General features: G+C 57.6%; 2 protein-coding genes across 6 annotated transcripts; both read left to right on the forward strand.

Annotated features, from left to right (window-relative positions):
* The first annotated feature begins 1873 nt into the window (after nt 1–1873).
* Nucleotides 1874–12619, forward strand: TEAD3 (TEA domain transcription factor 3). 4 transcript variants are annotated; one of them, XM_027899908.1, is made up of 13 exons: nt 1980–2115; nt 5073–5137; nt 6628–6690; nt 6822–6884; nt 9283–9294; nt 9641–9778; nt 10007–10050; nt 10157–10218; nt 10598–10731; nt 10845–11018; nt 11179–11319; nt 11532–11684; nt 12285–12619. In XM_027899908.1, exons 1-13 carry the CDS (start codon nt 1980–1982, stop codon nt 12396–12398), a joined length of 1299 nt encoding a protein of 432 aa, XP_027755709.1. In that variant the 3' UTR covers nt 12399–12619. The 4 variants fall into 4 exon arrangements, with proteins under 4 accessions (XP_027755712.1, XP_027755711.1, XP_027755709.1 ...); XM_027899911.1 differs by lacking the exon at nt 6822–6884 and having other exon boundaries at nt 1874–2115; nt 12285–12449; XM_027899910.1 differs by lacking the exon at nt 6628–6690 and having other exon boundaries at nt 1874–2115; nt 12285–12449.
* Nucleotides 12620–15589: 2970 nt separating this feature from the next.
* Nucleotides 15590–20199, forward strand: SMPD2 (sphingomyelin phosphodiesterase 2). Of its 2 annotated transcripts, none has more exons than XM_027899904.1 (11): nt 15590–15991; nt 16523–16713; nt 17147–17243; nt 17326–17402; nt 17704–17761; nt 17850–17939; nt 18293–18375; nt 18590–18722; nt 18795–18899; nt 18978–19134; nt 19366–20199. In XM_027899904.1, the coding sequence occupies exons 1-11, from the start codon at nt 15980–15982 to the stop codon at nt 19707–19709; spliced, it is 1347 nt and encodes a 448-aa protein (XP_027755705.1). In that variant the 5' UTR covers nt 15590–15979; the 3' UTR covers nt 19710–20199. The 2 variants fall into 2 exon arrangements, with proteins under 2 accessions (XP_027755705.1, XP_027755703.1); XM_027899902.1 differs by having other exon boundaries at nt 15608–15991; nt 17668–17761.
* Nucleotides 20200–20817: the final 618 nt, after the last annotated feature.

Consider the following 20817-nt stretch of genomic DNA (forward strand, 5'->3'; position numbering starts at 1 on the left):
AGTTCCTGGCACAGGGACGATGACCCAGGGCACTGGGCGCGTTGCCTGCAGTGGTGGAGCCAGCCCCATGGTTTTGCTCTCAGGCCTATAGCTTCACTCTTGGCCCTAATTGCACTCATCAGTTAGGGAGGGCTGGGAGTCTGGTGGGTCCCTGCAAAGTCAGCCCCCAGCACCAGCTCTTGGGGCTTACCCCTCTTAGGGTGAGCTGATGGCAGCCCTGTGGTGCTCTGGCGTCCCGGGGTGCTGCTGGGTCCTGGGCTGGCACTGGACTGTGGGGTCCCTGACCACTGAGGTATCTTGAGGCTGGGTGCTCCTGAGTTGCCATGGTGCTGGGAGGTCTGGGGCTGCTATGGTGCTGCTGTGGGGTCAGAGGCCATTGTGGGCTTTGGGGGCAACAGGGTCTTGGGCTGCTGTGTGCAGCTGAGTCATCTCTGGTTTCCATATGTCTGAGGGTTCCTGGGCTGCTGGGGGACCTTGGGCTGCTGTGGAGCAGCCAGGGCTCAGCACCCATCCAAAGCAGCTGCACCTCAGTGTAGGTGCCCCACTGGGATGGAGCCCTGATGTATTTGCTGGGCTGCAGAGGGGCGGGGGGAGTGAGGGTCCTGCTGGGGCTGTCCCCACGTGCCACCCATGCCGTCCCTGCCCAGTGCCTGGTCCTGGTGTCCCCCCACCCTCCCATCCCCAACGCCCTGCTAAGTTTGGACAATGCATCCCTCCCAGAGGCTGCCCCACAGAGCGCCCCAGCAGCAAGCACAGCGCAGGCTTCATGGTGCCGCAGGCCCGTCCGGCACTGCTGCCGCCATCCCTCCCTTGGCTGGCTGGCTCGATCATACAATCCAGTTCTCCTTATTTGGCCACAGTGCTCGGCAAGAGGGGGAGCGGCAGCGGGGGGGACGCGGGCAGGGACGGGCAGCGGGACCGGAGGAGCTGACATCACATCACGACGAGGGAGAGAGAGGTGGGGGGGGGGTTAGTTTCTTTTTTTATAAAAGGAAAAAAAAAAAAGCAAGGCCTCAGAGTGTACTTGAGCCAGCAGGCTCGGCAGTTCCTTTAAAAGGAGATGTCTGTGTCGGAGACCTTTGTACACTCCCAGCCCGTCCGGGAAGCACGGCGGCGCAGGAGACACCTCTCCACTCTGCTCCCACCGCCGCCAGCTGCCGCCAAACATGTTATTGCAAAACACTGAAACACTGCACTGGGAGCCAGGCAAACGGAGAAGAGGAGAAGGAGGAGGAGGGTTGAAGGCTCTCCAGCATCACCCACCAGCTGGGGAGGGCTGGGGCCCCAGCAGAGCATCCTCAGAGTGGGGGGCCTCTCCCAGTGCCAGGGGTAGGGCTGCCGGACGGCTCTAGCCACCTGGTTCCTATTAGTGGGGTCTGGCTTGGAGCCACCCAGCATCTCCCTTCAAATCCCAACGCTGCCTTTGCCAGGCATGGTGGAATGGGAATTTTGGGGGTTGGAGTTGTTTTTGGGGCCAGTTTTGTTCAAGGAGGCTGCTGTGTGGCAGTTGGTATTGGTGTGGGGTCAGGGTTCACAAGCTGGAGGGCTGTTGCCGCCCTGTCCCAAGGTGTTGCCCATGAGCACCCTATGCCCAAGTTCCTTGTATGGATAATGCAGTAACCAGGCAGTTTTCTTCCCAAACTTTATTTGTGTGGATCCTGGCTGGTCACCTGTGGCTCGGATTTGGGGGAAAGCATGGCTCTGCCCCCAAAGAAAACCTGTTTGTCTCTGATGCCAACATCTAGATGCTGCTCCGGGTGTGAGTGGGGACAGGAACAGACCTGGAACCACACTGTCACTGCAGCCCCATGCCCCCAGCTAGGGTCTCTGGGTCTAACAGGTGTCCCCTGTGTTCCAGCAGGTTGTCGTGTGTCCCTGGGGGCTCAGGGTCGGAGCCCAGAGCAGCCAGCACCATAGCGTCCAACAGCTGGAACGCCAGCGGCAGCCCCGGGGAGGGGCGGGAAGATGGCCAGGATGGCATGGACAAGAGTCTGGACAATGATGCCGAGGGTGTGTGGAGTCCGGACATTGAGCAGAGCTTCCAGGAGGCGCTGGCGATCTACCCACCCTGTGGCCGGCGGAAAATCATCCTCTCAGATGAGGGCAAGATGTACGGTGAGTGACAGGGGCAGGATGGAGGCAGCAGGCAGGGCACTGAACTTCTCTCCAGAATGGGGTGGCTGGGGCTGAAGTAAAACCTTTTGCCCCAAACCCACAATGGGTCACTGCCCTTGAGCAGCACGCCCCAGCCCCGAAAGCAGCTTCTCTGGGTTCACCTCAGAGCTGGACTGGGGAGGTGGCAGTGACCTGCGTCCCCTCCCTCTGCACTGGCTCTCCCTCCCGCTCCCTCCTTCTCTCGGCCCTGCCGGACTGACTGGTTTGGTGAAGCCATCAGGCAGGGAGGGGGTGAGGACAGGGAGCTGGTGCAGGACTGCAGGGGCAGAGGCAGCCCTAACCCTCCTGCTCCTGTGTGTCTCCGCATCACTCCCCAAACCTTCCCCAGCTGGACCCGGTGGTGAGCACCCTGTGGCAAGGATCACTCACCCACCCTCAGCCATATGCACCCCGCTCAGTTTTTGGTGACGCTGTTGGCAGCAGCAGGGTTAGTCAGCCCCACTGGGGCAATGATTTTGAGGGTGTCTCAGCCTAGTTTCCAATGTCTCCCAAAACACAGGATAAGGATGGATGATGTAGGCACGAGGTAACACTGGCATGGGGGTGCATGGTGCCATCAAAGAGCAGTGGAAGGTGCAATGGTGTCTCTATCCCTTCCATGGTAGGGGCTGGTCCCTCTTCCCCTCTGCCTTCCAGGCTGTCACCCCCAGGGCTGGTGACCTCAAAGTCAGCAGTAGGCTGAGATATTACCACCCCGTGGTGACCCCAGGACTGGGGCCAGCATCTCTATCCCCAGCCTCCAAATACATCAGGATGCTGCTGTCAGGGCAATGGCTCACCCACTGCCAGTGGAGACGAGCAAAGGGGACGCAGCTTTGTGGAGAGCACTGTGCCATTGTCTCTGTCCCCATGCCAGCTCCCTGTGCTACCCTGCTTACCAGGGCCCCCAACTCAGCACCAGGGCTGGCAGGTGGGGGGTGGGTGGGAGCACAGGGCTTCCCAAGCGGGTGCATTTTTTGGATTTCTCCAGGAATAGCTGAAGTGCCGCCGGGAGCCTGGCCCCGCACAGCACACCCCAACCGGTTTTTCCAGCCTTTTGGAGACATCTGGCAGCTGCTTAAAGAGGCAGCAGCCCCCTCTGGCCGCCTTTCATCTCTCCCCACCTTCTCCAGCACCACCCCGCTGGGATTCACAGTACCCCTGGCTGGTCGTACCAAGTTTACCAGGACCCTTAGGGTCACTGGAGGCACAAGCGATGCCAGCGTGCGACATAACGGTGTGCCAGTGCCACTGCTCTCTACCACCACCCCTCTTTTTGGGGGTCCACGGCCATGCCAGCCCCTGCCCCACTGATGCGGGATTGGCAAAGCAGGTGGGAAGGAGCTAGGGGACCAGGACCCAGGGCACACTGGGCCTTGCTACACTCTGCTGCCTGATGGGTTATTTTTAACCCAGCCTGTCCAACTGGTTCATGTGGTGGTGTCAGGGGAGAGGAATTTGGGGAATGTGGTAATTTGGAGGAGGACATGCCCTCTCAGGGGGAATGGCACGGTCCGGATGAATCACAAGGAAAGAGGACAGGGCACGTGGATACAGGGATGGCTGCAAGGGTGTAGCCTAGGGTGGCCTGGGCATGTTGTGAGGCAGGATGGGTGCAGGAGATGCTGGCCCTGGCTGCTGGGCACTAGGTGCTGGGCTGGCACTGCCCCACTGGGTCCTTGAAGGCACCTACATTTCTTTCCCATATTTTTCCCCATATTTCTTTCCCACAGGCAGGGTATGGGAGGGACAGGGTGGGACTCAGGAACAAGGCATGCAAAGGGAGATGCTGTGGTGCTCAGTGAAAGTGTACCCCCAAGCTGGAGCTCAGCACCAGAGTGCCTTGTCAGCACCTTGCTGTGGGCATCGCCTCACCTGGGCACCCTTGAGGACCTGGCCCTTGTTAGGTGCTAATGAGGCCAAGCACCGACTCAGGCTGGATGCTGGAAGGATGGGAGCTGTGCTCAGTGCTAGGGTGCCACCCTGGCTGTGCAAGGGGTACCCCCATTGCCGTCCACCCACTAGCTCCTGCCTGGTGTGGGCACCCCAGGGTGCAGCCATCCCTGCGTGGCACCTGGCCCTGCCTGTCGTCATGTGTGCATCCTCCCAGGAGGGCCCAGTTGCTGTGGGGCTGGGAGGGGGCCAGTTGGAGTGGAAGAGGAGAGGGGAGTGTATTTTTTTTTTAAGGGATTTTTTTATTCTTTTAAAGCTGAAACGCGCTCCAAGGGCATTTCGACAAGTTCCAACCGCGACCATCTGGTCCATTAAAATAAATCTGGCGTGCCTAGCCGCCCCCGTGCGCGGGGGCGCCGGGGGGGGGGGGGGGGGGGGGGGGGGGGGGGGGGGGGGGGGGGGGGGGGGGGGGGGGGGGGGGGGGGGGGGGGGGGCCGGGGGGGCCGGGACCGGGAGAAGAAAGCTCCCAGCTGCTCTGACGTTTGAACGTAGATTGGCCACAGCTGGCCCCTGAAATGTGGCACAAAAGCAACTTCTGCTTCGAATTAGACCAGGACGTTAGGAAATACTGGTGGAAAGGCCAGCACGGCTTGCAAACGGGAAGCGGGGTGTTGGGGGAGCAGCTCGCGACCCCTGCGGGCGGGGCTGCGGGGAGTGGGTTCATCGGCTCCGAGGGGGCTCCAGCTGGGATGGGTTTTTGGGGGGTCTGTGGTTGGGACACCGCTGTAGTCCCTGGTGACTGTCACCTCCCTCTAAGCCCCAGTGTGTGGGGCTGGCAAAGCCGATGGGGTGGGGGGCACACGGTGGGAGCGCTGTCCTGGCCGCCCCCGTGTCCCCGAGGCCGCCCCGAGCCCCGACATTGTCACGGCAGCGCCACCTCCTGGCAAGCGCCTCCCTCGCCTGGCCGGGTGGGCTGATGCCCCCGGCCCTCGATTCCCGGGGCTGACTCGTGGCTGTGCCGGCAGGTCGTAACGAGCTGATCGCCCGGTACATCAAGCTGCGAACGGGAAAGACACGGACGAGGAAGCAGGTGAGGTGTTGCTCTGCTGTTTCTCTGGGGTGGGCTCAGGGTGGGACAGGAGGGGTGCCAGGTAAGCCCGAGGGGGAGCAGGTTTTCCTCCTGCATCCTCCGTGTCCCCTCCTGGAGCCACCGTTACTGCCAGCAGGCCCCCCATCGTCTCTGAGGAGCTTTGCCTGTGAGCGCAAACCCCCTCGGGTTTGCTCTCTCCCAGCATGCCCTGAAATTGGTCTTGTAGGAGCAGGCAGCACCCAGTCCCCTGCCTGGCTGGGGTCACCCCATGGGTGGCAGGAGCTGTCATAATCTCTATCCAGGTAGTGTGTGTGTCTGTGTGTGTCGGCATGGGTCTTTCCTGCTCCTCCTGGATACGGAGACTGTTCCTAGCTCTACCCCTTGCCAGGCTTTTTGCCACTTCTGCCAAACACCACAGCGAAGGCACCCCCGGGCTGAGACCAAGGCATCCCCAACTCAGCCAGGGATCCGGAGACTGGCTGTGCAGGACTGTGGTGCTGGTCCTGGTGGGGCCAGAGGTACCACAGGACCCTTTCCCCAACATTGCTGCCCTGCACTTTTGGATGCTGGGGCAAACAGGGATGCTGACAGGGCAGGGAGCACACAGTGGTCACACTCATCCCTGGAGCCCTCACCTCACCAAACATGTCTGAGGACCAGGCTGCTGCAGCCCTCAGTGGGACATGTCTGTTTGTCACATGTCCAGTGGCTCTTCTCTCCCCTCCCTAGCCAGGAGCCAAGCCACCTGTCCTGTGGCAGAACTGGCAGAACCAATGGCCTTGGATGCTGGGGAGCATCTCCCACCATAGGGAGATGGATGGGTTTGGGACACTTAGACTGGGACTGCCCTGTGCCGTGAGTCCCAGCAAGAAAGTAACATTGGTCCCAAGGCACTGGTGGTGACATTCCTCCAGGACTTATGCTGGAGGGAGAGGGACCACAGTCTGGCCACTGTCCCTGTGTTTAGACCAGTGCCAAGCAGCGCTTTATTTCTGGCTTAAAGACATAACTGAGCCCCCCCTCCATGGGGGAAAGGTGCAATGCTCTGGAGAGACTCAGGAAAAGTACAGGGGAGAGTGGACGTGGCATTGATCCCTCTGTGCGCTCGTGTCCTGGACAGCCCTGTGTCTGTTCTTGGACAGACTGGCACTGGTGTGAGAAGGTTCATGAAGGTTCTTCCTAAAATCAGCCCCAAAGCCTGGTGGGTTGCCGGATGCCAACTGCAGCAGCTTTACTCCAAGGAGCTTCACCCCAGCAAGGGGGGCACAAACAAGCATCAACCAGTGCACCAGTGTCCCCCTCAATTTTCCTTCCTCCAGCTCGTGGCAGATGCAGGACCCTCAGCATCTCCAGAAGCATCACCCTGGCAGCAAAAAGTGCTCCCCCATTTCTCCACACTCCCTTCCCTGGGGACAGCATCCCACCCTGCAGGGGGAACACGTCTTCACATTCTCTGTGTTTTCCTTTCCGAATGGCATGGCGGGCACTAGGTGTCCAGCCACATACAGGTTCTAGCTCGGAAGAAGGTGCGGGAGTACCAGGTTGGCATCAAGGTACGTTGACGCCCTTGCCCAGGTGTCTGCAGCGGTGTCTCTGTGAGCATGGGCAGCCCCTCTCCTTCCTCCTCCTTTCCTCTGGTTGACGGCTCTGCTGTTCCCCCTCTCCTTCTGCTCTCTCTCTGCAGGTCTCTAGCCACTTGCAGGTTCTTGCCCGACGGAAATCTCGTGAGATTCAGTCCAAGCTGAAGGTACGCGTCCCCCGCCTCGCTGGCCCCCCTCTGCTGACGACTAACACCCTCGGCTCTGCAGTGTGCTGCTTGCTTTCCCTGTATTACCTTCCTTTTTGATGTTTTATTTTTCTTCCTGCTCACTTGGCTTCTAGGACCAGATGGTCTTTACAGGTGTCATTGTGGGATGCCCAGAGAGAAGTGCAAGGAGGGGCAACAAAAGCCCTTCCCTTTCTTTCAGGAGGGTGAATTTGTGTGCCAAATCCCCTCTTTTCACCCAGGCAAGGACTCTGCCATGAGGAAACGTGGTTTAAACCCTCCTCCAGTGATGTATGAGGGCTGCCTCCTCTTTTGGGCCATGAGGGGTTCTCCCAGGAGGGGAAGGACTCCCCAGAGCAGCCAACGAAGCAAAGTGAGGTTTAAGCAAGGTATGCACAGGCCCACACCCCTCTCTAACTGAGACCTGAACCTGCTCAGGACAGCTGCCGGTGGGATGTGGGCAGAAGCAGGGGGGTCATGGGGCTCCCTGCAGGCTTCCAACCCAGTGGCTTGTGAGACACCAGGATGAGAGTATGGTGTACTCAGGGATGCACATTCCAGGGGCACCTCAGGGATGTGCATGGCAGCAGGTCCAGATGGGGCCATGCTGCCAGGAAGGGAGGCACAGCGGTGTCAGGGCAGTCCATGGTTCTAGGAGCCAAGGGAGCCAAGTGAGGAAAAACTGGATCATCCTCTCTCTCTTCTCTGGTTGGCTTTTCTTTCCTTCCTTCTTTTTTCCTCCTGACTGGAGCCCAACTAATCCTTCCATAACCATTCCCTCCGAGCTTTGTGCTGGCAGCGGGGAGGGTGATGATGGGGGCCATAGACAGGCCTGGGGGCATCACCGAAGGACCGCGCCCTGTTCGGGTTGGACACATAAATGGTGCAAGGTGGGGGGCAGAGCAGTCCCCACTGCATGACTGCCCACTGGGGACAGCCGGCTCCTGGGATGTGCCTGACTTAATCCCTGTACCATCAAACCAGGGAACATCTCCTTGGGCATCTCCATGGGTGATCTGCCGCCTTGCCCTGGGTACTGTGTCCATCTCCAGCACTGAGGCTGGCAGCAGGGGCCACAGAGTTAAGAGCGAGGGCCACCATCAGAGCTGGAGCTGGCATTTTTGTCCTCAAAGCTTTAACAAGCTCCAGCTCATGCTGCCTGGGAGCTTACCAAGCTGTGCCCTCCAAAGCCCTTCAGCAGGGACCCCAGTGCTCCATGACTGAGGTGGCAGGAGGGCTCCCACAGCCCAGAAAGGTTTGGTCTTCTGGGAGAAGCCAGGAGATGGCACCTGAAACTATTCTGGGGGGCTGCTCTGCGCTTGTGTCTTAAACCCAGCTCCCAAGAAGGGCAGTCAGGGAGGTGAGGGGGACAGCAGGGTCAGCAACAGTAGAAACCTTCACAACAAAATAACATAAAAAACCAAAAAACAGAATGAATAGCTTTCCTTGCTGCACAGCACAGTGCAGGACAAAGAGAGAGCTGGAGGCAGCAATGACCTCTGGGGTCCAGGGTTGGAGACCCATGTCCACGGTTGTGCTGTCTGTCCCCAGGCATGCTCCCTGCAGGATTCTGGCAGGGAACAGCCGGGACAGAGATACTCTGGGGATACAAAACATCCTTTCCCAGATTAGTGCAGGCAGCCCTCTGCCCTCACCCAGCACTGTGGGGTGGAAACTCCCTTTCATGAGCAGTGTCTGTATTTTTGAGCTGCAGTCATGTGTGTGTTCACACTCCCGGCATGTGGCTGCATGCCTGTGCTCCCACCCTACCCCAGGTGAAAATAAATGAAGCATTGATCCCTGAGGAAGGTTCAGAAGAAAAACAGAGGGTGTGCACTGGGACCAGCATGCACATGTCCTGTCAATGCAAATGGAGGAGCAGCTTTGCCCAAGGCAATACCTGGGAGTCCTTGAACCCTGTGTTCCTGCCCAGCAGTGCTGTGACCTCGAGAGCAAAAGGGAAAAGGAAAAATAATTGGTCTCCTATATAAATGCACACACGGCAGGTGCAGGTGCCCTTTGCCAGTCAGGGCAGGAGCTGGCAGCTCTTTTTCTCTGTGCCCTGGCAAGCGTTGAGGGCCCCTGAAGAGGTGGTAGAGGTTATTAAAGAGCCAAGAAAGGCATAGGCCTGGCTCACCTCAGTGACCCCATAAAATAGTGTGGGACTTCGGCATCCTGTTCCTGGTGGGATTAAGCCCAGGCATAAATGGCCACCGTGTGCATCCCCTGGTGACCAACCAGGTTGAGGGGTTCACTTCCCAGATCTGTGTGATGCTGTGGTGAGCTGGGGTTGGGAATACCTGACTTATGGGGAGGTGCACACAGTACCCATAGGCTCCCACAACGCTCTAACCTTTTTTTTCCTTTCTTTTGTGGACAGGCCATGAATTTGGTAAGTTGAGCTTGAGTCTGAAATGCCTTTTGTTCCCCATTGCCTTTTGCCCTCTTTCATGGAGGGGCAACCCCAAGGGAGGGGGGTGACAGGGGTTGGGAGGGGGATGGGAATGCACATCTTCCAGACCCATTAGCTTTTGCCCAGGGAGCATTTTCAAGTTTCAAATGTTAATTAAGATGGGTATATTTGAGAGAGGGGGGGGGGATCCCTCTGCCCTCACCCCCTGGCCAGGCTGCAGGGTTGGCTCCTAGCTTTGCTAAACCTGTCAGGCCCAATGGGATTGAGGGAGCTCAGTCTGCCCCTGTAACCCCCACTACCCTCCTGTCCTCCCTTTTGCCTCCAGGACCAGGTCTCAAAGGATAAAGCTCTGCAGAGCATGGCTTCCATGTCCTCCGCGCAGATTGTGTCAGCCAGCGTCCTGCAGAACAAGCTCAGCCCCCCACCTCCTCTTCCTCAGGCCGTCTTCTCTGCTGCCCCCAGGGTGAGCACAACCCCGTGCTCCCCCATATAGGGACACCCCAGGGCAGGGGGGGCATGGATCCATGTGCATGAGCCACATAGGACAGGGGGGTGATCAACAGCCATCCTCAGCCATGGTGGCAGTGCAGGTGGGGAAATGGGGGCTCCCTGCTGTTTGCAGGAGGTGAAGGGAATTTGGCTGGGGCGGAAAGTCAGAAGCCACTGACTTTTCCCTGTGCTACTTCCCCAGTTTTGGAGTGGGCCTATCCCAGGACAGCCTGGACCCTCTCAGGAGTAAGTATGAAACCCCTCCACTACCTGGCGCCAGGCAGGGCCCCACCTTGGCAAGGGAGTGGGGCATCCCAGGCTTGATAACCTGATGATGCTCTTTGCTTTCCAGCATTAAACCGTTTGCACAACCAGCTTACCCCATCCAGCCACCCATGCCTCCATCACTAGCCAGTAAGTCATGTCGTTGCCCCCTTGCAGGGAACCCTGTGCCCCTGCCAGGTCATATTTGTCCCATCCCCACCCACCCATGGTGCTACCCATCTGATGCTCCTCCCCAGCCTGATGGGGGAAAAGCCCGAGTTTAAACCTGGCAAAAAGCCCTGCAGTGAGCAGGATCCTGCTGCTCCCAGCCGGGTGCCCTCCAGTCCCTTTCCACTCAGAAGTAGGACTGGCACATCCTGTGTTTTAGCCACCCTGTGGGAAAACCCTCATGCAGGGAGATAAGAGAGAGTGGGGAATGCAGTGAGGACAGCAGCACCATGGCATTTCAGGGGGCACTCACCCCAGTTCAGAGCTGTCCCCCATCCCCATGTCATTCCCCCTGCCCCAGGTTATGAGCCCTTGGCTCCACTCCCACCAGCTGCCTCGGCCGTGCCTGTCTGGCAGGACCGCACCATCGCCTCCACCAAGCTCCGGCTCCTGGAGTACTCCGCCTTCATGGAGGTGCCGCGGGATGCTGAAACGGTAACATATCCCCTCCATATCCCCACCACCTGTGGGGGATGGCACATACGCCTGTGCTTGGTGGCATCTCGCTTTCACCTGATCTCTCGTTCTAATGTCCCCGGTCCCTACAGTACAGCAAACACCTCTTTGTGCACATTGGCCAGACGAACCCCTCATACAGCGACCCACTGCTGGAGGCTGTGGACATCCGCCAGATCTATGACAAGTTCCCTGAGAAGAAAGGTGGCCTTAAGGAACTCTATGAGCGTGGGCCCCAGAACTCCTTCTTTCTCGTCAAGTTTTGGGTATGATGCTGGGAGGATTAAGATGGGAAGGGTCATTCTTGAGCCACGGGCTTGTTGCAGGTTGGGCCCCCTGCCAGCATGAAAGCTGGTGTCTTCTGTCCCCATCGAGAGCTGGGTGTGGTGGTGCCTAATGGGACCCTCTCTCCCCTCATCTCTCCAGGCTGATCTGAACAGCACAATCCAGGATGGGCCGGGGACCTTCTATGGTGTCAGCAGCCAATACAGCAGTGCAGAGAACATGACCATCACAGTATCCACCAAGGTGTGCTCCTTTGGGAAGCAGGTTGTGGAGAAAGTGGAGGTGAGTTCCATGCCCTGCTGCATCAGGAAGGGGTAGGAATTGGTCCACAGTGGGTCCTGGGATGGAGAAAGCCCCAGAGCTTGGTGTAGGGCATGTGGCTTCATACCTGGCCATGGGTGGAGCGGAGAGGACATCACAGTGTCCCATCTGGCCACCACCTGCTCGTGCCTACGTCCCACGTGACAGCTGCTCTCCCTGGCTGTCTCCTACAGACGGAGTATGCACGTCTGGAGAACGGACGGTTCGTCTACCGCATCCACCGGTCTCCCATGTGCGAATATATGATCAACTTCATCCACAAACTCAAGCACCTCCCAGAGAAGTACATGATGAACAGTGTCCTGGAGAATTTCACCATCCTGCAGGTACCTCCACTCCTTTTCCAGGGAATGTTTCCCACAGCAAGTGTGGAGCCTGCACTCACATTGGCCCTGCCGACCCTGCTGGCATGTGCTCCCGCAGCTCAGATACTCCTGGCTGTGCCTTAGCTCACACAGCCCCTGAATTCCAGGGAGCAGATCTTGATGGTGCAAACGAAGTGGCTATGCCTGAGCCTGGACAAGTCTCCCAGATAATGGGGAGCAAATTTTTCATGGTGCAACTAAATAGGCTGTGCCTGAGCCAGTTTGCCTTCCCCAAGTAATGGGTAGCAATTTTTGGTGGTGCAAATGCAGTGGCTGTGCCTGAGCCCATGCAACCCTCCCCCAAACAACAGGTAGCAAATTTTTGGTGGTGCAATTCAGGCTGTTCTGAGCCTGTGCCCTCCCCAGTCCCCAAAATTGTGCAGTAAATATTGACGGTGCAATTAAATTGACTTTGCCAGTGCCCGCGCAACCCGACAAATAAGGAGTAACAAAATTTTTCATGGTGCAAAGTGGCTGTGCCCATGCACATGAGCCCACGCAACCCCCTGAATAACTGCATCTGCCCACAGCACTCCCCTAACATGCTCTGCTCTGCTACAGGTTGTTACGAACAGGGATACCCAGGAAACCTTGCTCTGCATTGCCTTTGTTTTCGAGGTCTCCACCAGCGAGCACGGCGCCCAGCACCATGTGTACAAGTTAGTCAAGGACTAGGGGCACTCGGGGACAGGCAGGGGCACAAGGGGCATGCAGGGGAGGGAGGGGGCCATGCAGAGTAGCCGCCTGTGCCTGTTGCCTTGTGAGAAGTCGTTTGAAGAGAGAAGGAGGAAGAACAACAATAGCCAAAAAAGACTGACTTGTGATTGCAGATGTTTTCTACTTAGGAACAGTTTCTTTTTTTTTTTTTAATAAATGGAAAAAAAAAACCCAAAAAAAACCACCAAAAACAAAAAAAATGAAGAATGGGAAAAAAAACATAGGCAGAAAGAAAACCTACATCCGGTGCTGGATGGGGAGAGACCAGTCCTTGGTGTTGCTGATAAAGGCCAGGATCCCACCGTGCCATCACCAGCGGGATGTCGGAGCAGAGAACGACCCTTCCTTTCAACCTCTGCCCTCACTCAGAAGAAGTCCTGGTGGAGAAGTGGAGAGGAAGTGAGCACAGATGGGCTGGAGGAGGGGGCATTGCACCAGGTCTGGTCCAAAACTGATTGGCATGGCAGCAGCAGCGTCATTGGCATGGCTTGGCAGAGCCAAGGTGGCAGGGGGGACCTGGGGATGGATGTGCAAGGCAGGAGCAGGGCAGGGCAGAGTGGAGGAGGGGGACATTGCTGCCTCCGTGAGACTGGCAGCCAGGAGGCTTCTCTGTGCGCAGTTGGGGCATGGGCATCCCGTGGCAGTGAAGGCATGAGGGCATCGACAATGCAAACCATGTTTTTTTATGGCTCTTTTTTTTCCCCTTTTTTTAAGTTAAAGGGCCTTTTAATACTTTTTAAAAAGACACCGTGCTTGTAATCATGATGATGTAACTCTGCAGTGCCTGGGACTCTGCCCCATGCCATGCTGGTGACCAGCAGAGGTGACAGCAGAGTTTGCTGGGTTGGAGGCAACAGCGGAACTTCCAGGCGCGGGGAGTGGCTTGTGTAGGGAAGGCTCAGGATGTTTTCATCTCTGGCTGGTTTTTGTGTGGGATCCCCTGAGCTCTGTGTGCACTTTCAAGGATAGCACTTGGGGGTGGCCCAGGCTTAATGTCTCTGCTGTGGTCACTTGCTGAGGAATCATGAGTAGAGAGCAGTGAGGGCAGATTTGCCTGATTTACTTTACATATATACATTTTCCTTGTTTCGGTTCTTTTTTCTTCAGCTTTTTTGCCTTTTTTCTGTGTTGACTGTTGTGGATTGCTCTGTCCACTTGCCTGCATCCTGTGGGAAGTGGCCAGAGAGGTGGCTCGTGCAAGGAAAAGCATATTGAGTAACGCAGAGCCGGGCTGTCAGTGGACAGGGTTTAGGACAGAGGGGGGACAGAGAACAGGAGGGATGCCAGGATAAGGGACTGGGTCTGCTTGGAGGTATTTTTGTGGCTACAGCCCAAAGTAAGCCAAGGCAGCGTGCCCAGTCCTGAGGCTGCGACTGCAAGAACAGAGGCTGGGAAGAGCATCCCCGAGGTGCAGAAGGGGCACAGACAGACAAGGTGGCATGGAGCAAGGTGGCAGGAGGTTGGCGGGGGGACAGGAGCCCGAGGTGGCCAGGTCTGGATGGGTTTTTCGTGTTGGCAAGGGAGGGAGGGTGGCAGGAAATGTAGAGACCGGTGCTGCAGGGGAGCGGGAGTGGTTTGAGTGGGGCTGAAGCCCAGGATGGGAAGACAGGGCAGGTTTAGGCTCAATGCTGCCATGTGCAAAGGAGCAGGAACAGCCTCAGAGCCCAGGAAAGTGCCTTGGCTGCCACTCTGATGCCATGTCTGGTGAGGCATAGGGACTTTGACCTCTTGCTGCTGGGAGAAGACACCCATCCCTATGGGACAGGGCAGAGCTATCCTGGCCCCACGCCCAGCTGAGGGCTCAGTGGTGGGACTAGACAGGCAGCTGCAGTGAATGGGGCAGATCAAGCAGGGTGGAAAGAGAGAGGGAAAAATCCAAGGCAAGGCACTGGCATCCTATCCCAGTGCTGTACCAGGGCTGCCTGGCTGAGGTCTCATATGTAGCATGTTTGTTGTTTTGTTCTTTTTTTTTTTTTTCTCTCCTTTCACTCACTGATTTAAAACTCTGGGAATGAAAACGCAAAACTCGCCCACCATAAAACACAGGTGTGCCCCACTCCCAGCCCCAACCAGGGACGAAGCTCTTCATTAACTGGACTGGTTTGTGCCTCCACCCCTTCCTCTATCCCTGTGTCCCTCCATCCCACCTGCACTGAGCCCCAGGGCGTGCACCCACACCCCAGGCGCATGCTGACTGGTGCCCCCAGCAGCCCTGGCCGGGGTTTAGCCAGGATCCCAGAGACACTTTCTCAACTTCCCCACTCCCCAGCCCCTCTGTTCTCCTCCAGTGTATTTATGAATTTCACATGAAGTACTGTTTTATTTTTTTAAAGACTTTGTAAAGCTTACCAGGGTTACAATCACCATTTTTAGAGCTGTGTCAGTCCACAATGTTAAAAATCCAATTTTTTATGTATTATATTTTTTGTGTATTTTTTTTTAATCCAGCTGTGATGGGTTGTATCATATATTTGTTGTGTTTACTGTATCTGTCCAACTTCAAAGAGAGGAGACTGTGGAGCTCCAAAAAATTACAGTCTGCTAAAAAAAAAAAATAAAATTATTTGTTCATGGGTTGGCTCAAGTGCTTCTGAAGTTAGTATTTTATTTCTTGGGGTTTTCTTCAACAACCAGGACTATGAAAGCTTCTATGTCCCATGAAACCCCATGGCTGGGTAACGTTTCTCCCGGGACCCCCTCTCTCGGCACCAGGATACCACATGCAGCTGTATTTTGCTCTGATTTGAATCACTGGTGCAGTGTTTGCTTGGAAAAGGTCGGCCAACCCCACGGCAGGCGCTTCCCTGCAATTCCCGGCAGCATCGCTGGATTCAGCGACACGTTTTAGAGGTCGCACTCTCGCCCACGGCAGCGGCAGAAGGCTGGTCTGTCCCACCAGTCAGCAACACCCCTCGAAGCCCTGCTCGTAGTGCCTCGGCTGTTCGGTACACACACCCCGTTCCACACACAGGGGACAGAGATGAAGTATTTTAACACCAGCTGCTTTTCCCCGTTCTGCGAGACACCCGTACCCCAGTGCTCGTCGTGCATCCCCCAGCGCCCCCCGTTACACCCACCGCACGTCAGCCCCGGCCCATTGACCGACGCGGCACCAGACCCCGACCCAGTCCCATTCACTCGCACCGGCCCCCGGCCCTTCCCCTTCCGCTCCGCTCCGTTGCCTGCCGGGACGCGTAGTCCCTCCAGTCCCGCGCCGCTGCCGGCCCGCTCCAGGTCTGCTCTCGGCTCCGCCTGTCGCTCCGCGCCCCGTTCCTCCTGTTATTCCGCTCCCGTCCCCGCTAGGTTGGTTGCCGCGTTCCGCTTGTTGCTCCGCTCCGCCTGTTGCCCCGCTCCTCCCGTAGCTCCGCTCCTCCAGTTGTCCCGCTCCTCCTGTTGCGCCGCTCCGCCTGTTGCCGCTTCCCTGTCCCGCTCCGCGTCCCGCTGCTGTCGCCCGTCTCTCGGGAAGCTGGGAGCGGAGAGCGCCTCGGAGGGCTCAGCCTTGGTAGGAGACGCCGGTATTAGCACTGCGCAGAAACGGGATGAGCAGCTCGGTAATGCCGCCGGAGCATGCAGAGCTCGGCTCCCGCACTCGGCCGCCTGCACCCGGCATCCTGGAGCCCCACGGTTTCTCTTTTTCGCTTCTAAACCGGAAACTGGATAATCTCACGGGGTCAGGCGTGAGAGAAGCGGGGGCTGGGGGAGCGCTGGAGCTGCTTAGGGAGCTGCTGGCTTCTCCGGGGTTTGGAGTCTCCAAAAGGATGCATGGGTTTCCCGAGTGGGGAGGTGTATGGGGTTGTCCCATGCTGGTGCTTCGCAGTTCCGTTTTGAAACCAGGGTGAAAGTCCATCCTGGAACACAACTCACCGACAGACAGAGGAGTTGAGCCCTGTACCCTGTCCCTGGCCCACCAGTGTCCAAATTCACTGGATGGAGGGTCACATGGTGGTCAGGGTACATGGATCCCTTTCTGGGGGCAAGTTGGGGTTCGGGATGGGCCTTGTGCACAGGACGGGAGGGAACAGGCCCAGGGTTGGCTGGAGCACCCTGAGCACTCCTCCTTCCTGGCCTTTGCCTTGGCTCAGCCCTTTTGCCACACCAGCCCGGATCCCTGGCTCTGTCCTGCACCCTCCGCCGGCTCCCCGGGGCTGTTCTCCCAACCTGCACCCTGCAGGATTTCCCCCTGCCCAGCGTTGCCATCCGGCCCCTGCAAAATCCAGCAAGTGATGGAGGGTGATCCTGCCCTGCGCCTTCGTATCTTTGACCTCAACTGCTGGTGAGTCCAGTGTTCACCGGGGCTGTGCCGGGCTGCGTGGGTGGGGACGAAGACACCACACTGGGAGAGGGGTCCCACTTTGGGGTTATCTTTGTGTCCCCTTCATTTTGGAGTCACACCACTCTCCTAGCCCCAGAGGGTCATGAGGTACTCGGCTGGGTAGTGCCACCAGTCCCCTCTGTGCCTATTAACCCCCCATTTGCACCCCAAGCAAGGATGAGCTGCCTCAGTTCTGCAGATAGGAGAAGCTGGCCTCAAACAGCCTCCCTGCATTATCTCTCTTGTCCAAATGGCCTCTCATAGCCCTTTCCCATCTGCATCCTGCTTACACTGGTACTGGAGCCCTCTCTCCCCCCTTTGGGGTCACAGTGTGCCCTGACAACCCCCATCACCCTGTCCCCATCAGGTTGTGACTGTCACCCCTCTCTGGCAGGGCCATTCGCTACCTGAGCAAGCGGCGGCAGGAACGCATCCAGCTCATTGGGGACATGCTGCGCCAGGAGGACTTTGATCTGGTGCTTCTCCAGGAGGTGAGGACAGTTTGTGAGCCGAGTGTCCATTCCTGGTGAGAAGTGAGTGTGACTGTTCTCAGCCCATCCCACTCTTCTTCAGGTGTGGAGTGAGCGGGACTACAGTGACTTGAATGTGAAACTAGGAGGCTGTTACCCCTTCTCTCATTACTTCCGCAGGTGAGAAGGACAAGGCCAGCCCCCCAGGGCTGTCTGTGGGAAAGTGGGCAGGGCTGTGCCATGCCCTGTGTTTGACACACGTAGAGACTGGTGCAGGTGCTGTAGGTCACCTCTGTTGCTATGGGAGACACCATGCCTGGAGAGTGGGATGCTCACGGGAGCACACTAGGACCCAGGCATCCGTGGAGCCCTCCTGGCTTGGGGCTGGAGAGAGGCAGAGGTTTTGCGGATCACACTTCCTCACTGTGCTTTTCCCCTCCTGCAGTGGGGTGATCGGCAGCGGCCTCTGCGTTTTCTCCAGGTTTCCCATTCTGGACACACTTCTCTACCAGTACTCACTGAATGGGTACCCCTACATGGTAAGTGGGGCAGGAGGCATATGGCACCATTGTGTCCATCCCCACGGAACCTCAGTGGCCCCAGCCTGCTCTTCTTCCCCTCTGGCAGCTCCAGCACGGGGACTGGTTTTGTGGCAAGTCTGTCGGCCTCGTCATCGTTAAAATCTCAGGGATCATCTTCAACATCTATGTCACCCATGTGAGCATCCCAGGGAAGGACCCAGCATTGAGGGGGATGATGGGGAGGAAGGGGATGAATGGCTGTGCCACTCCTTCGCTGTCTGCTTGCTTTAACCACTGCTCTTCACCTTCTGTCCTGGACTATGCACTGATTTAATAAAATATTGCTCAGGAACGAGGGGCAGGGACACACAGGCTGGCTGTGCAGTGGGTGAGCATCCCAGGCTGTCCCTAGGGAGATGAGATAAAGGCAGATGTGTTAGCCAGACCCTAAGGGTCCATCTAGAGAGGTTAGGTAGGTTTGCAGGGAGCCTGGGAGCAAGGCAGATGTTGACACGGTAGTCAGCCTCTTTGCTCCCCTGCTCTCACCAGCTGCACGCCGAGTACTGCCGGGAGAAGGACGCCTACCTGCCCCACCGCCTGGTGCAGGCCTGGGAGCTGGCACAGTTCATCCGGTGAGCAGCCAAGGGGTGCCCCACAGTGTCCCCCACTGCAGGTCCCCAAGATATGTGCAGTCACCCCTGCCCCTGGGTCTTGCACTGCATAGAGCTCCCAGCTGCACCACTCCCAGTCAGGAGTAAGGCTGAGAAGCACTGGGTGGGTCCCAGTCCCTGCAGTCCGGTGCAGGGCAGGGCAGGGATGGGAGGTTAGCCATCCTTGCCCCCACAGACACACCTGCAAGGCGGCTGATGTGGTGTTGCTGGGAGGGGACCTGAACATGCACCCCGAAGATGTGGGCATCCGGCTGCTGCGTGGCTGGACAGGGCTGCGGGATGCCTTTGCTGAGGCCACGCACTTTGAGGTGAGCGATAGGAGCTGAGTGAGGTCCCAGGGCAAACCAAGAGGCCCTGACCAACCAAAGTGCTTGTGTCAGGGCTGTGAGGATGGTTGTACCCTTGTCCCCAACAACTGCTTCACTGACAAATCAGAGCTGCTGCCCTTCCCGCTGGGTATCCGCATCGATTACATCCTCTACAAGGTAACGGGGTACCCTTGGCCACCAGCTGTGAGTGTTGAGGCTGAGGCACTGGTGTGACCCCCTTGCACCCTCATGCAGGCCATCTCCAGCTTCATGGTAAAGTGTGAAGAGTTGAAAACCACCACAGGGGCAGCCCCAGGCATGGACGTCCCCTTCTCAGACCATGAAGCTGTGATGGCAACACTGCACATCCAGAGGCAGGGACAGGCTGCGGATGCCACCCTCACCACTGCTGGTAAGTTGAGGGGCTGCTGCCAGTGTCCACCACGTGCTGGGAGGGCTGGTGGATGCATTGACGGAGTTGGATGGAGTTTTTTTGGGATGTTTTCCCTTGCATAGGACATCCTTTGGGGTGGTGCTCTTGGAGGGGTGCATGGAATAGGGCAGCATGTGGGGATGGGAAAAAGCGGGGGTATAGGAGTGGTATAGGAGGGCTCCACCCTGCTGAGGCCCCTTGTGTCCACAGAGCCAATGCTAGCAGATGTGGTGACAGAGGCACGGACAGAGGTGGGCGTGGGGCTGCGGGCAGCGCAGCAGCAGCGCTACTCCTCGGGCAGGATGGCCTTGCTGGCCCTGCTGCTGCTGCTGCTGCAAGCCATGGCTGCACTGGGTGCGCTGGCAGGGCTGGACGCCGGGCAACCCTTCCCCAAGCTTTCCTTCTGCCTGCTGGCCTTCCTTGCCATTGGCATTCTCCTTCTTGCCACTGGTCTCCACCTGTTTCACACCATGGAGGTGAAGATGCTGCACAGCACTGAGGAGCAGATGCGGATGGTGCTGCGGATGCTGCAGGAATGTCCCAGTGACGGTTGAACCAAGACTGTGGGTCCCACGTTCCCCGCACCCCAGCCCTACTGTGTCCCTTTTTGATCCTTTTTTTAGCTGGCTTCTGGCAGCAACGCAGCCAATGCAGTAGTGCAGGTTTGACATCTGCCTCAGAGAGAAATTAAGATTTTGGGGGTAGATTTGTTTCACTGACCCTTGTGGGAACTATGACGGAGGTGGGGTTTTATTGCTTTTTAAATACACCCTTTGTACCTGGAGGGACCTGCTGGCCTGGCTGGGAGACTTGAAAGGCTCAGGCTCTGCATGCCTGGGATGGAATGCTGGTGACTGCTCGAACAACCAGATTTGATTCAGATAGAAAATAAAGATGGTATTTTAGCCCTTGGTGCCAGGTCAGGGGGCTTTATTGGAAAGGAGGAGGGTTGCAACAGGATGGTAGGGCTGGTACAAACACAAGGGGGGGCTGGAGGAGACACTGAGGGGAATGGTAGGATAAGGGCTGAACACAGGGTGGTATTGCTAACAGAAGAACCCATGCCTGGGACCCCTGTCCCCAACATATCTGGGGCTGCTGCAAGATCCATTCAGCCACAGAGGCCACCCTGCAACATCTGGAGACTCTGGGGGGGTCTGAGGTCTGTGCAAAGGCCATTGAGGCATTGCCAAGCAGGAGGACATGGCCCCTGGCATCCCTTGTACTTGGTATCAAAGAACGAAGGCCCTGGGCACAATCCCCTCCGGAGCTGCTGGACAAAATGCCCTTCCCTGCCCCAAGGGGCTCATGGTGGGGTTGTGATCCTGGTTTCCTGCAGCAGCTGGGGACACTGTGGACATGGCACGCAAAAGCAGCTATGCAGAGTGGCAGGATCACCCCAATCTGTCACTGGACCCCACTTGTACAGGCAAATGTCCCTCGAAGAGATGGACAGTCCAGGTTGGGACGGATGCCCCCACTTGGAAGGGATGTCCCACAGTAGCTTCCAGGGACCTGTCCTGATGCTGCCCCTGCACATTTGGCATCTACCCTGTGACCTGCCTGTGGTGGCTACGGTCACCTCCTTGCTGCTGGGCACCCCTGCAGTCCCCTTCTGGAGCCCCCTGCAAATCTTATTTTCAAGCAAGCACAAGGCAAAGG

This window comes from Empidonax traillii, unplaced genomic scaffold (genome assembly GCF_003031625.1).
Source record: "Empidonax traillii isolate 1590-97213 ecotype Southwest subspecies unplaced genomic scaffold, ASM303162v1 scaffold694:size336501, whole genome shotgun sequence".
In the NCBI taxonomy this organism is placed as follows: domain Eukaryota; kingdom Metazoa; phylum Chordata; class Aves; order Passeriformes; family Tyrannidae; genus Empidonax; species Empidonax traillii.

Excerpts from the sequence above, each read along its gene's own strand:
- TEAD3 (XM_027899908.1), top strand. The coding sequence starts at position 1,980 with ATGGACAAGAGTCTGGACAATGATGCCGAGGGTGTGTGGAGTCCGGAC. Across the intron at positions 10,732-10,844 it reads TGCCGCGGGATGCTGAAACG|TACAGCAAACACCTCTTTGT; the intron begins GTAACATATCCC and ends CGGTCCCTACAG. Across the intron at positions 11,320-11,531 it reads AGGTTGTGGAGAAAGTGGAG|ACGGAGTATGCACGTCTGGA; the intron begins GTGAGTTCCATG and ends TGTCTCCTACAG.
- SMPD2 (XM_027899902.1), top strand. Across the intron at positions 17,244-17,325 it reads ATCTGGTGCTTCTCCAGGAG|GTGTGGAGTGAGCGGGACTA; the intron begins GTGAGGACAGTT and ends ACTCTTCTTCAG. Across the intron at positions 19,135-19,365 it reads TGCCACCCTCACCACTGCTG|AGCCAATGCTAGCAGATGTG; the intron begins GTAAGTTGAGGG and ends TTGTGTCCACAG.